This window comes from Rhagoletis pomonella, unplaced genomic scaffold (genome assembly GCF_013731165.1).
Source record: "Rhagoletis pomonella isolate Grant_MI unplaced genomic scaffold, Rhpom_1.0 Rhpom_scaffold_00002, whole genome shotgun sequence".
In the NCBI taxonomy this organism is placed as follows: Eukaryota; Metazoa; Arthropoda; class Insecta; order Diptera; family Tephritidae; genus Rhagoletis; species Rhagoletis pomonella.
In genome coordinates, this window is record NW_023458556.1 from 64213784 (window position 1) to 64229711 (window position 15928).

A 15928-nucleotide genomic window follows, 5' to 3' on the forward strand; every position below is an offset into this window, starting at 1 on the left:
TGCGGATGTCGCTTATTATTGTTGGCCTTGAGTCACATGTGATAACTTGTCCTCATGTCATCTCATTATTTCACAATGTAGTTTTCTATATCGGATACGTGATACTGATGTAATTCTGAAATTACACATTTACACAAATTACTGAAATTACACATTTCGACAACAACAACAACAAAATACAGAACCGCAACAAGGTCCTCAAGTCGCTAGCCGGCAGTACTTGGGACAAAGACAAAGAAACGTTGCTGGCAACATACAAGGCAATAGTAGGACGCAGTGGATGAAGCTACAGACGACACAAAACACTGCACATATCTCAATGCTCTGCGAACAGTTTCTGGTTGGGAGCCACAGACGTGGTCACCCAAATAGACAGCTGCTTGCGAAAGAGTCCTCGCCCAGGCACGTCAGGAGGCATCTCTACGAACTGGCGGACGAAGTCCAGAGGTTCATCAAGCAGCCTCTGGACCCCTCAGCATACTGACAGGCCCTGAACGGCATTCACAGGGACTCAGTCTCGAATTATGTAGACTCTAGACCTGTGAATGCCGTACTAGGCGCACAACCACCGGACATTGACGAGAAGGAGCTTCATCTGCCTCGGGAGACTAGAACCACAATAGCCCAACTTCGCTCTGGCTACTGCAGCAGGTTAAACCCATACTTGAGCAGATTAGACGCAGATGTGCCAAATGAGTGTCCGGCATGCGAAGAGACACCCCACGACTCGAAACATCTCTTCGTATGCCCGGAAAACCCGACAACACTAACGCCTTTGTCCCTGTGGACGGATTCCATTGAGGCTGCACGCTTCCTGGGGCTTCCGTTAGTGGAGCTTGACGACAACGACTGAGATGTTAACCGATGTGAGCGGGGTTGTTGTAGCCGCTTCTGACCACTAGTGTTTAATTGCCATGTCTCGAAGCCAATTATTACAAGAGTTGGATCTTTCTTGCTTCTTCACTCCCTTGAAGATAATTTAGAAGAAAAAAGTGTTTCCTTACATGCCTTCTAGAAGGACTTATCCATTGAAAATTTACCCGAATGCATAAATTTATATTATTAAACATTACAAATGAACTTCAATAAACATTTTAAGTTGCAATAACACATATTTGTTGCAAACCTTAAGCAAATACTTCAAAGATGTATGATTTTTATAAATTAAAGCAGCAACTTTAAAAGAACTCCTCCAAAAGGCCTTCTGAAGTACGTCCTATGAAAGTCCTTCTGGAAGCCTTCCATGGGTAGCGAAAGAAGCCCTTCAATTTGTGCCACTCCATACAAAAAAGAAAGGAGAAAGGAATGTAGAGTGGAAGGCCTCTTCACTCTCAGGAAGGCCCTTCGGAAGGGCTTTTAACTTCTGAAATTACTGGGTCCACGTAGCAATACCCTCCCATACATAATCAATGTCGACTTTCAACCCCTTGCCAAAGGGGGTCAAACGGCAATTAGGCATCCATGTCGATGGCATACTCATGCGAAGCAGATGTGCCCTATGGAAGTACAACTATTGAGGGATTTCGCTGAAACAACCGCCCTTGATCGGGTAAAACCCTATTCATTCCGGTACGTAGAACCGGCTCCCAATTAAGGAGCATAACACAATGCTCTGCAAGCAATTCCTAGTAGGGTGTCATTGACGTGGGCACCCGAACAGACATCTGTTGCGGAAGATCGCTCGCCACGGCACATCAGAAGGCATCTATATGAACTGACGGACGAACCGACAGGCCTGGAACGGCATTCACAGAGAGTCAGTCTCGAGTTATATAGGCCAGAAGTGCTCAAAAAATTTAAGTTACTGAGCCAAACGACAACAACGTCAATACCAATTACAAGAACATCGTTTTGCGAATTGCAAAAAACATTTCAACCCCAAACTAACAAATCGACGATACAAGCGTAGAGATGAGCAAATGCCAACGCGAGGCAGCAGTGAATGAATGTCGATCGATTTTTGTCCTTTTTGCTGAGTCAACGCTTGTTTGGCTGTTTATTAAAGTCATTCGTTGTAACCCGGGAACGGATTTTTGGGACCTAAAAACCTATAAAAAAAGGCAAAATAAAATAACGAAATAGGCTGGAAAATGCAAAAAAAAAACGAAATAGGCAGTTAAAGGCACTAGAAATAGCAAAAAAGGCAAACAAAAGCACTAAAAGGACAAAAACTGAAAAATAACACTGGTTTACAGGAAAAATATTCAACCGACGTCACTATACAATTCCTATATAGAATTGCTCGCTGATTCCGAAAATCGAGTTAATTTGTAATTCTATGGATAAGTTTTCGAGATATATTTAGGTGTACATGGCGTATGAGTAAGATTAATTCCTGCTTATTTTTCATACAGAAATTATTTGCGCATTTTCATATAACCACTTATTACTTCTTTATTTATCCATCGATTTTCTTCATTATCAACTTGATTTTTTTGCAACAGAACAGGCTTTAACACAGCTTTGAATGCACTAAACGTGCGCGCGACGTGAGTTGATACAAGTGGTGCCCAATTTAAATATGGAACGTTTGAATCTTTCACATTATCAGGAATAAGGGCTTTCTCCTCGCTATAATCACTTTTTTAAAGGTACAATAAGCAAAAAAGGCAAATATCTTAAAAAAAGGCACACAAAAAATGCAACATCAAATGTGTATATATGGAATCTGAAAGCTAAATCGTGGACATTTTTAATCGAATATACTCTACCTCTTTAGCAGAAAAAAGGCTATTTCCATAAAATCCGTTCCCTGGTAATAACCGAGAATATCATTTTTTATTTAAAGTACATATTCCGCATATTGTATTTAATTGTGGATATAAACTAGTAAAACACAAAGAAAAGTCACATGCAATTCAGCGAGGTATAGATAAAAATTCGTTTAATACTGAGTGAACATTAACATCCAGATTGCGATGAATATTGAGAAAAGCTAGCCCATTTGTGCTCGTTCGTTCTCTGCCCATGCCTGCACATTAGCCTGCGTCTTAGTTGTATGGATGAAATTTTTTTTAAGCTACAAAGCAAGACTCCCCCTAGAAATGTTCCATTGGTCATAAAAACATGCGGTTCGAAAAATTTTCAAAATCGGACAACGGAAAGGCGTGCCTCGAAAGGCCCCAAAGTTCAGCATTTTCATGCAATTTTTCAGAAAGTAGTCAAATTGCCTATAGGTCAGTGGGAAATTTAATATATTTTAATGGCACTTGATGTCGCTTTGCCCCCCGATGTCAAATATGGCTAACCTATTTTTAAACGTCCCCAACTTTTAAAGTTATTGAGTTTTTTCCACGTAAAATTACAATTTTCTAGGAATTCAGAAGTTAAATTTTAGCCAAGTAAATTTAGATCAAATTGGTAGGAAGAAAAAAAATTTTTTACAGCGAACTTTTGATACAGTTTACTTCTATTTGACACGTAGATCATGGATCCAGAATCTCGCCCGTAAATTTCATACCGGAACATTTCGCTATCTTGGATTTTAGGTTTTTTTTTGGGGTTTTGGGATTTGCAAGCTTAATTTTTTTTTTCTATGGATACGTTTTTGAGATATTTTCAATTTACCGTTATTCAGCTTAAAGCAAAAATTGGTTCCTTTTAATTACGTATATCTTACGAACCAATTTAAAAATCTTAATATAAAGTACGGCAAAGCTAATGAAATTCTCCATAAACCGTATATACATCACCTTCCGATAGGGCTTATAGTTTCTGAAAAATTAATTAATCATTCCAGCTTTTTTTTATTTTTTAGTGAAAAAATTAAAAAAAAAATCAAACTTTAATAGAAGAAAAATTAAAAAAATAACAGGTTCGGTGCAATATTTTTGCATTTGTGCTAAAGCCTGTTCTGTAACAAAAAAAAAAAAATCAAATTACTAATGAAGAAAATCGATGGATTAATAGGAAGTAATGAGTGGTCAAATGAAAATACGCAAAGATATTTTGTAAGAAAAATGAGCAGAAAAGAAATTTACTCATACGCCACGTACAAAGGTTAGTATTCTGTTCACAGCCGTGAAATCTTTCCAGCAACACATATTTTTTTCACATGAAATTTTGACACACCCAAAAGTGAAGTATAAAATCTATACTAATTATATAAAGAGAAGTCCCTTTTTTTTGTAACAGGTAATCTCGCGAACGGCTGGTCCGATTTTCAAGAAATTTCGCATACAAATAGCTTTCGGTAACCACCATGTTTTAGGCTAAAAAATTTTACTTTTTTCGGGTAGGTGGACCAGGGACCGGTCTATTCGAAAAAATCTTATTATAGTCCGATTTTCTTAAAATTTAGTACGTAAGTAGCTTTTTAGCATATATTGGCATATATGACCCATTTTTTCCGGGAAGTGGTCCAGGGACCGATCTATTCGAAAAAATCGTATTTATGGTCCGATTTGCTTAAAATTCGGTACGTAGGTAGCTTTTTAGCATATATTAGCATATATGGTCAATTTTTTCCGAGAAGTGGACCAGGGACCGATCTGTTCGAAGAAATCGTATTTATGGTCCGATTTGCTTAAAGTTCGGTACGTAGGTAGCTTTTTGCCTGGATAAGCTTATAGATTCCTGTTTTCCAATTTTCATGCAATTTCGGATATAAATAGCTTTAAGTAACGACCATATCAAGGGGCGAATTCGTCACTAGGCAAGATTTTTTTGCGCCAATCAGAAACAACGGATACTGTCAAAATATAATTATAATATATAATATATCTCAACTAATTTATATTTAGAAAGCCGTTTGTTAGTTTTCGCAAGGCTCGAGAGCGGCTGAACCGATTTTTTTTAAACTGCCACCTGCCGCACGTGTCCCAAGGATGGTTTTAGGCTGAAAAAATTCTATATGTAAAGGGGGCGTGGCACTTCCCATACAAACCGAATTTCTCATGCTACATATCTCTGAAAGTGTGCATGGTAGAGTTTTGGAAATTGGTATGGAGATATACGAAATCAATCGCATACCCTTGGAGAAAAATTTTAGCCATTTTAAAAAGGGGTGTGACATCTCCCATACAAACCGATTTTTTCATACTGCTTATCTCTGGAAATTTTTTGGTAGAGTTCTAGAGTTTTGTATGGAGATGCACGAAATAAATCGCATACTCTTGGAGAAAAATTGGAACTATTGGAAAAGGGGGCGTGGAATCTTCCATACAAACCGAATTTTTTCATACTGCCTATCTTTGGAAGTTTTCATGGTAGAGTTCTGGAACTTGGTATGGAGATATACGAAATCAATCGCATACTCATGAAGAAAGAGGGCAGCTGTTGGAAAGAGGGGCGTGGAACCTCCCATATAAATCGAATTTTTTATACTGCATATCTCTGAAAGTATTCATGGTACAGTACCGGAACTTCGTATGGAGATATGTATATAGTTGAAATCAAGCCCATACTCATGGAGAAAATTTGGGCTATTTGAAAAGGGTTGTGGGGCCTACAAACGTACCGACCTTTACCTATCTTTGAGTGAATTTTTTTTATTCTTCTGTAGGTGTGTTTGTGAGTGAAATCCTCCTAAATGGTTGTACGGATTTCAACGAAACTTTTTGTGTATTTGAGTGGGTCTCTGGATGGTTTAGTTTCACAATTTAATCCGACAGTTGGCGCTGTAGTTGAGCTATTGCTAAAAATCTTATTTATGATCCGATTTGGCTAATGTTTTAAATATGTATGCAATACTATTACAAAAACGTGCTGCCAAGTGGTGCTGAAGTCGAGCTATTATTTAAAATAGCCAAGTGAGAAAAGGGGCCGTGAAGGTCAGATTAAATCGACCTGTTGCACCATTGAGTATATCGAACGCTCCTGCGTTGCAATTGGCCCAATGGAACTTTTAAGGTATTTCGTCTGAAATAAGTATATGTATATTGCATTTCTGTGGAACAATGATTCGCACCCATTTTGAAATTGCCACCTACTATGCTGTAAAGCTTCTAGGACATTCACTATAGAACCGGGTCACATTGTTGCCGCCAGAGAGTGAAGAGGAAAAAATTTATTTCGCTTTGCGAATAACCGTGCTATGAAATGCCGCACAACTGGAGAATTTCAATAACGGATATAACACTTTCCTTAGGTTATTTAAAGCGGCAAATGACCAAAAAACCTTAATCTTAGCAGACAAATGTGCCAAAGAAAATCCTAAACGTGAATTGTTGGTTAAAATGTTGGACCAAAAAGTTTCAGTAAAATTTATAAAAATTTTGGGCGGGACGAAGTTCGCCGGGTCTGCTAGTAAATAAATAAAAACAAAATTTCAATTAAACTGATTTGTGTGTTCAGGGGCGTCTTTAGTAAATGTTTTGGAGGCTGTTTTAATATATCCTATCTTACTATATATTTCTTAGCTTTTCTACATTCTGAGAAGTTGAGAGAATGAAGTCTAATATTCTTTTTTGGTCAACTACGATGTTTAATTTCATTTTTTTGCAATCATTAGTTCATTTCGCTTGAGGAGTCACAATGCCCATACCTACGGTGACCAGATTTCTGTGGCCAAAAATCGGGACATTACAAATCATCGAATCCGAACAAACAATTTTGTTTTTAGAATAAAAAGACATAACATCTTTTAATACAGTTTTATTTAAAACAAAACAAAGAGAAAAAGGTTGGCTACTTATCTTTGTTTAACAAATGTTTTTTTTTTAATTAACAATATCTTACTATCTAAAAAAACATATAAGTCAAAATTTAAAACTTTGTAGAACATTTATAAAAATTCTACGAATTTTAACAAATGTTGATCAAAATTTTAAACATTTTAATTTTAGAATTGTCTTGAGTATCTATGCAGTTTTGTAGCCCATTAAATTTTAGTACAATAAACGGCAAGTTTGAATGTTTCTAAGAAATCTAATTAAAAAGCTCAAAAATTTGTCGAATTTTGCACATTTTTGTACAAAGTTTGAAATTTTGACATACATGGTCTTTGTTAGATAACGAGCAACACTTTCGTAAAACATAATAAACATTAATACTTAACTTATCAAACGATTCCTAATCTTTGACAATACATGTATGACTTCATTCATTATGATCTTGAAAACTCACCAAACCGGCGTGACCAAGTCCATGGTCCTTTTAATCTATATATATAAAAATGAAATGTTTTTCGTATGACGGCGATGCCTGACCAAACGGCTGAACCGATCTCAATTCTGTAAAAAGTACTTTTTGGACCTTCTGTGTGGAAGGTTTTTCGATTTAAAAAATTTGAAATTTTTTGTGGTTGCCAAAAAATTAAGAAAGATGAGATGTCACAATTTCACAATTCCATAGAGTTTTCTGTACATTAAATGTCACTCAACTACTAAACGGCTGAACCGATTAGGTTCATATTTGGAAGATATATCAGTACCTTGAGAAGAAATATTTCTACCAAAAATTTGCTCGCTAGGTGGGCTAGGGTCAGGATATTCCTAAAAATTGCACTTGCCGATTTGGCTCATATTTTGAACATAAGTTAGCCAATTGAACAGGAATATTTGGACTAAAAAATTACACGATAGGGGGCGCTGGGGTCGGGATATTCCCAAAAATTATTTTACGCTGGGAGAAGGATAGATATCTAATATATATTTGTATAATTATGTATGTATGTATGTATGTGCCATGTTGAAGCCTAAACCGACGGACAGAATCGATCAAAATTTTGACAGAGTATTGACATGACACTTGAGCCTATAATAGGGGGAAAAAATGGGATTCGACAAGGGGGCGTGGCACCTCCCATAGGCGTGAAATTTTTTATCGACCATAACTTCGGAACCATAAGTCACATGAACTTGAAATTTGGTATACAGTCATATATATAGTAGGTGCTTTTAGTATGGTATAAATAAATGAGTTTGTAAAAAAGGGGCGTGGCATATCCAATAGGCGTGGAATATTTTATCAGCTATAAATCCGACCGCTGTGGTGTAGTGTAAGCAGTGCGCGCTTCCACTCCGCAACGCCTGGGTTCAAACCCTGGTCAAAGCAACATCGCAAAAAAATTTAGAAAAAAGGTTTTTTCTTAACAGCGGTCGTCCCTCGGCAGGCAATGGCAAACCTCCGAGTGTGTTTCTGCCATGAAAAACAGCTTCTCATGAAAATACAATCGCCGTTCGGAGTCGGCGTAAAACTGTAGGTCCCTCCGCTTTGTGTGACAACATCAAGGCGCACGCCACAAATCGGAGGAGAAGCTCGGCCAAACACTAACATATGTGTAAGCGCCAATCTATTATTATTATTATTATTATAAATCCGAAACTATAAGTCATACGAACTTGAAATTTGTTATTCAGTCATACATATGGTAGGTGCTTATAGTAGGGTACATATAAATGAGTTTGTAAAAGTGGGCGTCGCACATCTCATAGGTATATTTTATCAGCTATAATTCCGGAACTATAATCCACATGAACTTGAAATCTGGTATGCAGAAATAACAATGGTGGGTGCTTACAGTAAGGTATATATAAATGGGTTTGTAAAAGGGGGCGTGGCACATCTCATAGGCGTGGAAATTTTTATCAGCTATAATTTCGGAACCATCTGTCAGATGAAATTGAAATTTAGTATGCACACATATCTACGGTAGGTGCTTATAGCAGGGTATATATAAATGAGTTTGTAAAAGAGGGCGTGGCACATCCAATAGGCGTGGAGTTTTTTATCAGCTATAACTTCGGAACTATACCTCCCACGAGCTTGAAATTTGGTATGCAGGCATATCAATGGTAGGTGCTTATATATAAATGGGCTTGTAAAAGGGGGCATGGCACATCCCATAGGCGTGGAAAATTTTATCAGCTATAACCATAAGTCCGAAGAACTTGAAATTTGGTATACAGGCATATCTACGGTAGGCGCTTTAAGTAAGGCATATATAAATGAGTTTGCAAAAGGAGGCGTGGCACATCCCATAGGCGTGGAAAATTGTATCAGCTATAACTTCGGAATCATATGTCACGTGAAATTGAAATTTGGTACGCAGACGTATCTATATTAGGTGCTTATAGTAGGGTATATATAAGTGAGTTTGTAAAAGGGGGCGTGGCACGTCCCATGGAGCTGGAATGTTTTATCAGCTATAACTCCGGAACTATAAGTTGCATGAACTTAAAATTCCGTATTCAGCCATTTTAATGGTAGGTTCTTATATTAGGGTATATATAAATAAGTTTGGAAAAGAGGGCGTGGCACATCCAATAGGCGTGGAGTTTTTTATCAGCTATAACTTCGGAACTATACCTCCCACGAACTTGAAATTTGGTATGCAGGCATATCAATGGTAGGTGCTTATATATAAATGGGTTTGTAAAAGGGGGCATGGCACATCCCATAGGCGTGGAAAATTTTATCAGCTATAATTTTAAAATCATAAGTCACATGAAATTGAAATTTGGTACGCAGACGTATCTATGGTAGGTGCTTATAGTGGGGGATCTTAATATATAAAAATCCCGTATCACTGTGTTCGTTTACGCTAATCTCCGAAACCGCTTAACCGATTTCAATGAAATTTTGTGGGTGTGTATTGTTTTCATCGAAATTTTGTCTATGCTTCTCGCATCGTGCTTATCTAATATATAAAAATCGTACCCCTAAACGGCTCGACCGATCTTTATTAAAATTTTTGTGTTATATATGGTAGGTATGAGAATCGGATGAAAAGTATATTTCATACCGCGAGGTGCAGGGGGCCTGGCACCTCCCATACAAACCGATTTTTTCATATTCCATATCTCTGGAAGTGTTCATGGTAGACTACTCGAATATGGTATGGATATATATGAAAACAATTGCACCTCCCATACAAACCGAATTTTTCATACTGCATATCCCGGAAAATGTTCATGGAAGAGGTCTCGAACATGGTATGGGATAAATGAAAGCAATCGCATACTCATGGAGATAAATTGTGGTTATCGGAAAAGGAGGATACTGCATATCTCTGGATGTGTTCAAGGAAGAGTACTGGAACTTGGTATGTACAAGATATATAAAACCAGTCGCTTGGTTATGAAGAAAAGTTGGGGCTATTGGAAAAAGGGGCGTGGCACCTCCCATGGTTAGATTACTCGAAAATGGTATAAAGGTATATGAAATCAATTCCATGCTCTTAGAGAAAATTGGGGCTATTTGATAAGGGGACGTGGCACCTTTCAAACGCACTGAAACTATTACGTATATTTGTATGCATGTACAGTTTTGGTAAGCTATTTAAGACGGCAAATATGCCTTCTGACTACCACCAAACGTTAACATATTAGAAGACAAATGCGTCACTAAAAATCATGAACGTGAACTCTTGGTGAAAATGTTGGACCAAAATGTTTCAATACAAAAAATTTTATTTTGGGCGGGACGAAGTTCGCCGGGTCTGCTAGTAGTATATAAACATCCGAAAACATTAAAACGTTTGAAATAAATGTCGTCTCACTTTTTTGTATTTTTCACTTGGTTGCTGAAGTAATGAAGAATTGCAAATTCATAAGGAAAAATCATGGTGAAATAATAATAAGGTGTTGTCACTTAGAAGGTGGTTGTTGTAATTTTGGCAATTTCGGCATACCAGCGTTACAGTAATGCCTACTGTATTTATTCCAATTTCATTTCTGGGCAAAAATTTTGTAAGTAAATTTTTGGTAAAATATATACTATACATATCCAACATATAATTGGACAGTGCCTCGGATGGCTACGATAATGCACTTTGGTCTAACACTTTAAACGCATAATTATTTTATAATATAACTGATAGAATTCAGAAATGTAATTTTAAAATGGTAACAGAAATAAAGGTCTTAATAAAATTCTCTTTAAAGTTAAGATACTTAAAAACTAAGTACGCATATACATGTACTTCAGAACTTAAGGAAAAAATACAAATAAAATTCCATACTGGCTAATATGTCATTTTTATTAGAATTTAAGAATAATTAAATAAAGAGAACGGTATAATTTAATTTGTTTTAATATGAATAAATGAAAGACGGAAAATAGTCGTTATTTTATCATCATATGTGTGTGGTACGACCGTGTGGCCTTTTAGGTTTTACAAATAATAATTTTAAGGTAGAAAAATTAAACTGAATAATAATTATTAAAATCAATATATTTGATCGAAAAAATAAAAACCAAGTAATAATAATTTCTTTTGAGCGAAAAAATTAAACTGTAATTACACTGGTTTACAGAAAAAATATTTTATTGATGCAAGCTTCATTTAACTGGTGTGGGGTCCACTCACGGTGGAGAGAATACAGAGGTGGCGCCGATGACGATACCGCTACTCGGCTCTCAGTGATTTTGACAGAATCAGCTGTTTTGGTGACGTCATAGTAGAGAAGACAGCAGTAGTGAAGTGCTGAGTCAATACTTTTAGATACCCAATACTCTCGATACTCGGTACCGAAACATTTAGGTTTCGAATAAAAGCGCACATAGGCCAAAAATATGGAAAAAACGCCTAACAAAACCCGAATGTAAGAGCCAATAGAGCTTTTTTACTGATTCAAATGAAAGATGTATATATGTCGGTTCGATGCCATAATACAGAGAAACCCTTACTTGTTTGAAGCATTTTTGTTCCAGCTGAATTGGACGATATCATTTTTGTAGGCCTGGGACAGATTCTGTAACCAGTTAACGACAATTTTCGAATCGGTATCGGTTTTGTCGACGTTTGATATCAAATATTTGTAAGTCAACAAGTGCGATATCGATCCGAAACTTGTCGCTAACTGGCACAGAATCTCTCCCCTGAAAGGCTTCTTCATCCGTCAAAGTATTTTTCTTGAACCTTGGATCGACTAAGGTTAAAACTGATAAAATAATATTTTTCTGTGGCGATAAGTTCAAGTGTTTTAGCCGATATCATATAAATTAGTAATGAAAGTTTTTTCTAAACCTGAAATGCATATAATGGCGAGGGTTTAATGTAAATAATCGGTATCGGATACCGAAAAGGAAGTATAGGGTACCGAAATCTTTTTTAAGTATTGGGTACCGAGTATTGAGGACAATTCAGCACATCACTAGTCGCCCTCATTCTCGCCGCTCTCAGTTGTCAACTCTACGCTGACGTCACGCTAAAATTACTCTCACAAATTCTGCTGCAATCGGCGCAATCTTGTATTCTATCATTCTTGGGGTCCACTGATATACACGATTGAGAGAATACAAAGGTTGCGCTGATTCGGACCGCTATTCCTCTCTTAACGAATTTGACAGAATCGTTGTTTGCATGACGTCCCACTTGTGCAACTTGTTTATGTTTTCCTTGCAACATTTTTTCTTCTTCTTCCATTCTTGCTCGCGTTTTGGCATTTCTCTCTCGCAATTGCACCAGTGTGACGCCACACAAAAGTTATTCTCTAAAATCCTCTCTGATCGGCGCAATCTTGTATTCTATCATTCTTGACTGATATATGTATGTATTGGAAGTAGTACCCAAAAAGGAGTATCCTAATCCTTTCCTCCTTTTTCTACTACCCCAAAATGCATGGCCGCAATTGCCATGCAGAAAAAGTGAGGTTATGTAAGTGATATCACTCATGATCCAACTACACAAGATCTGACAAGATGAAGCAAAAGAAAAAAGTAATTTTCTGTCTGACGTTTGTAATTTCGGCGCCATGTTATTTTCTTTGAAAAGTAAACAAAGAACATGAAGACGAAGCATAAAGAAAAAAATGCAAGCAATTTTGCAGCACATGTTTGTGTTAACCAATTTATTATTTTGTATGTGTTTTTGCCATCAATCACCGCGCACTTCATTTTAATTATATTTGCACAAAAAATTTATTGAAAATCGCTTAAAAATCACTGGAAAAAACCACCGACAAAATACACGTAAAGAAAGAAGCAAAACAGAAATAGCAAACTTCAAAATTACGAACGTCACACACTTTTTTCTCAATTGCTATTACAAATGGCTGCTTCTCAACCGGTCAGATCTGTTCTAATTGGTTCATGATATCACCTTATATTTATTTCACCATGAGGAAAATTTATAGTTGTCGTAAGTTTTATTTTAATATCTTAAAAACTTGTAGACTTATTGAAAAATGATAAATGAACGTGAGGTACTAATTTAATAACCTTTAATTTAATATATCGTCCTGTTTATAACAATTAGCGAATACCATAGATATACAAGCCAAAGTTTCGTTTTCAAAATTCATACACTTTGATTCAATTGCGCGGGCTAAAGATAAGTTTTAAATTAATCTTTCGTGGCCAATAACAATTGGCTTAGACCTAAGACATCATAATATTACTATGTATTACAATACGGTCAAATGCCTTTTATTTTCCCCCATACAAAATCGACCCAGCCTAATAGACATATTTATAAATATCGTACCTTTGTTGCAAGAGTGTCATAATCAAAACAAAAATTTTTGAGTTATGTATGCAGAAATGGCCGCCACCTCTTCTTCTGTGTTGTATAACAATATCCGTTTTTCTCGAGTTTTTGATTTTTTGGGTTATGACACTCTTGCAGCAAAGGTACGATACATATCGCACTCGATCTTCAAAACTGACACAACTCAACATAAGACGTTCGTCAGAAAATGCGAAAAACTATTTCGTACCACATGCTAATCATATGGGCAAGGGAGCCTTTACATTAAGTTTTTTCAACAAATTATAACACAAATTTGCTCGAACTTTTCCTGAAAGGTAAATAAAAGCTCCGTGTACATTTTTAGTGCATAGTTTCAAAAATGCCAAATTTTGAGTTGTGTCACTTTTGAAGGTCGTGTGCGATATGTACCAGTTTTGGTACTAAGTGATTGATTTTTTAATAAATTATTTAATTCGATTAAATTCAATTCGATTACACTTAACCATGATTAATTTAAATCTGATTAAACAGTTAATCGTAGCCGTGATTAAAAAAAATTTATTTTTAATTGTTAAATAGATTTGGTGATTAATTAATTTATGCTGGAATTGTCCTATGCACACATGGCTAGTTAATCGGGTATGACTAAGTCGGTTTCCTCATCAATCTAATGGCGTTTTCTTTTCTACCGAAAAATGCTGCCTTTTCAGTGCCCTCTACGCACAAATAGTAAGGAGGGGGCAATGAAAAGGCAACATAAGCAATTTGGTGATTTTCATTAAGATTTATTACCAACAGACGTTATGCAAACTAGGTTCTAATATCCCTCTGCACATGTGCGATGGGTTGTAAAAATTCTCAGCTTATGTAAAGAAACCATATAACTAGTCTCTTATCAGATATTTTAAATTGGATTAACGATTGATGATTAAGATTAATTAATCGTAATTACAACCGACGATTAACGATTAAACAATTTAATCGTCGCGATTAACATTTTAATCGTTAATAAGATTAATATTTTGCCAAAACTGATATGTACATATATTTTGATTTACTTTCTAGCGCGAATACTATCTTCTAAACCTTCACTCGAAGCACACGAAGGAAAACATTTAAATATTAAGCGTGACCTCAAGGAATGTCCAATGTGTCAGAAAAAATATAGTCAAGAGTATTTAAAGAATCATATCCTAGCTGTACACCATGGAGAGCGTAAATATACCTGCGATATATGCGGTGATTCATATAAAACCCAAGCACTACTTGGACGTCACAAATTATTGCACACCAAGGAGCGCCCTTTGGCATGCCCTCTGTGTGATAAGAGATTTACAGAACAATCTCACATCAAAGTACATATGCGAATTCATACTGGAGAACTGCCATTCGAATGTGATTTGTGTGGCCGCAGATTTAGAATAAGGGTACACCTCACTTATCATTTGAAACAGCATGCCAACATTAAGCACAAATGTGAGGTGTGTGGTAAAGAGTTTAAACACAGCAAATCATTGAAAGACCACTCGTACCTGCACACTGGCGTAATGCCATATACTTGTACTTTTTGCGATTACGGTTCTCCAAAACGTGAATAGTAAGTATTCGAAAATTAATTTATGTATAAACATACATATGTTATATGCGGTTAAATTTTTTATTTTATGCAGTTTTGTGAAACATATGATGAGCAAACACAAAACATCTATGACGGCTGATGAATTATTTGCTATGTTCAAGGCGAACACTGGTCGATCCCCTCATGTAAAACTAGCTGAGGAAATGGAAAAGATAAAAAGAAAAGTGCAGCCATAAAATTTATCGACCTAATGTACATAAATATGGCTCACTTCGCAATCGTCAATTGCTTTACACACGTACAAAGCATTAGTTTTGTTTTCTGGGTTATCCAACTCAATATCACGATCATTTCTCACTAAACTACATGTCAGTAAGTGGCTGACCCACGGGGGGTGTTTTAATATGGCGCATATGTATTTATAATATGGCGTCTATATATTAAAACACCCCCTGTGGGTCCGCCACTGACCAAGAAAACACAGCTATTGTGTTTCAAAACGCCGAACTACAAAATTTGAACAAAGCATTACGTTCGAAATCGCCTGAAACAAATTTTTGTTAAGTATCAATAAATCAATGAAAGCATCGCCATGATAACTTATGCTTTTTTTTATTTTATGATCAAAAATTACTGGAAAATACATCGTTTGGATCAAGCCGAATTCATATGATTTTTTCGCCTCGTGATTAATGTCAAAATGATGTATTGTTGTAAAAATCACTGTCATAGGCTCCCGCTATAATTTTGTATGAATTCGCCTTGGTTTGGATTAATATATATGGAAGAAAATGCACAATACCGTCAGCAAAAAAGGTTATAAAAAATCAGCAGCAATTTTTAGATTCTTCAAACTTACACTTAATTGTACGAAAATTCAATGGGCTATAATACTGCATCCATAAACACTGCCGGTACAAAGTATTGGCACAGCAAATTTTTCACAATATATGCAACAATTTTTATTCTCATATTTTTCCGCCAATCTATATATA

General features: G+C 36.2%; 1 protein-coding gene across 1 annotated transcript in view; it reads left to right on the top strand.

Annotated features, from left to right (window-relative positions):
- The window catches only part of LOC118733975 (zinc finger and SCAN domain-containing protein 12-like), a 22683-nt gene extending 7153 nt beyond the window's left edge, over positions 1-15530 (top strand). Inside the window, exons 3-4 of the mRNA XM_036463634.1 lie at positions 14420-14951; positions 15025-15530. Coding sequence (XP_036319527.1) covers positions 14420-14951; positions 15025-15169 — 677 coding nt within the window. The 3' untranslated portion in view covers positions 15170-15530. The remainder of the gene's footprint in view (positions 1-14419; positions 14952-15024) is intronic.
- Positions 15531-15928: the final 398 nt, after the last annotated feature.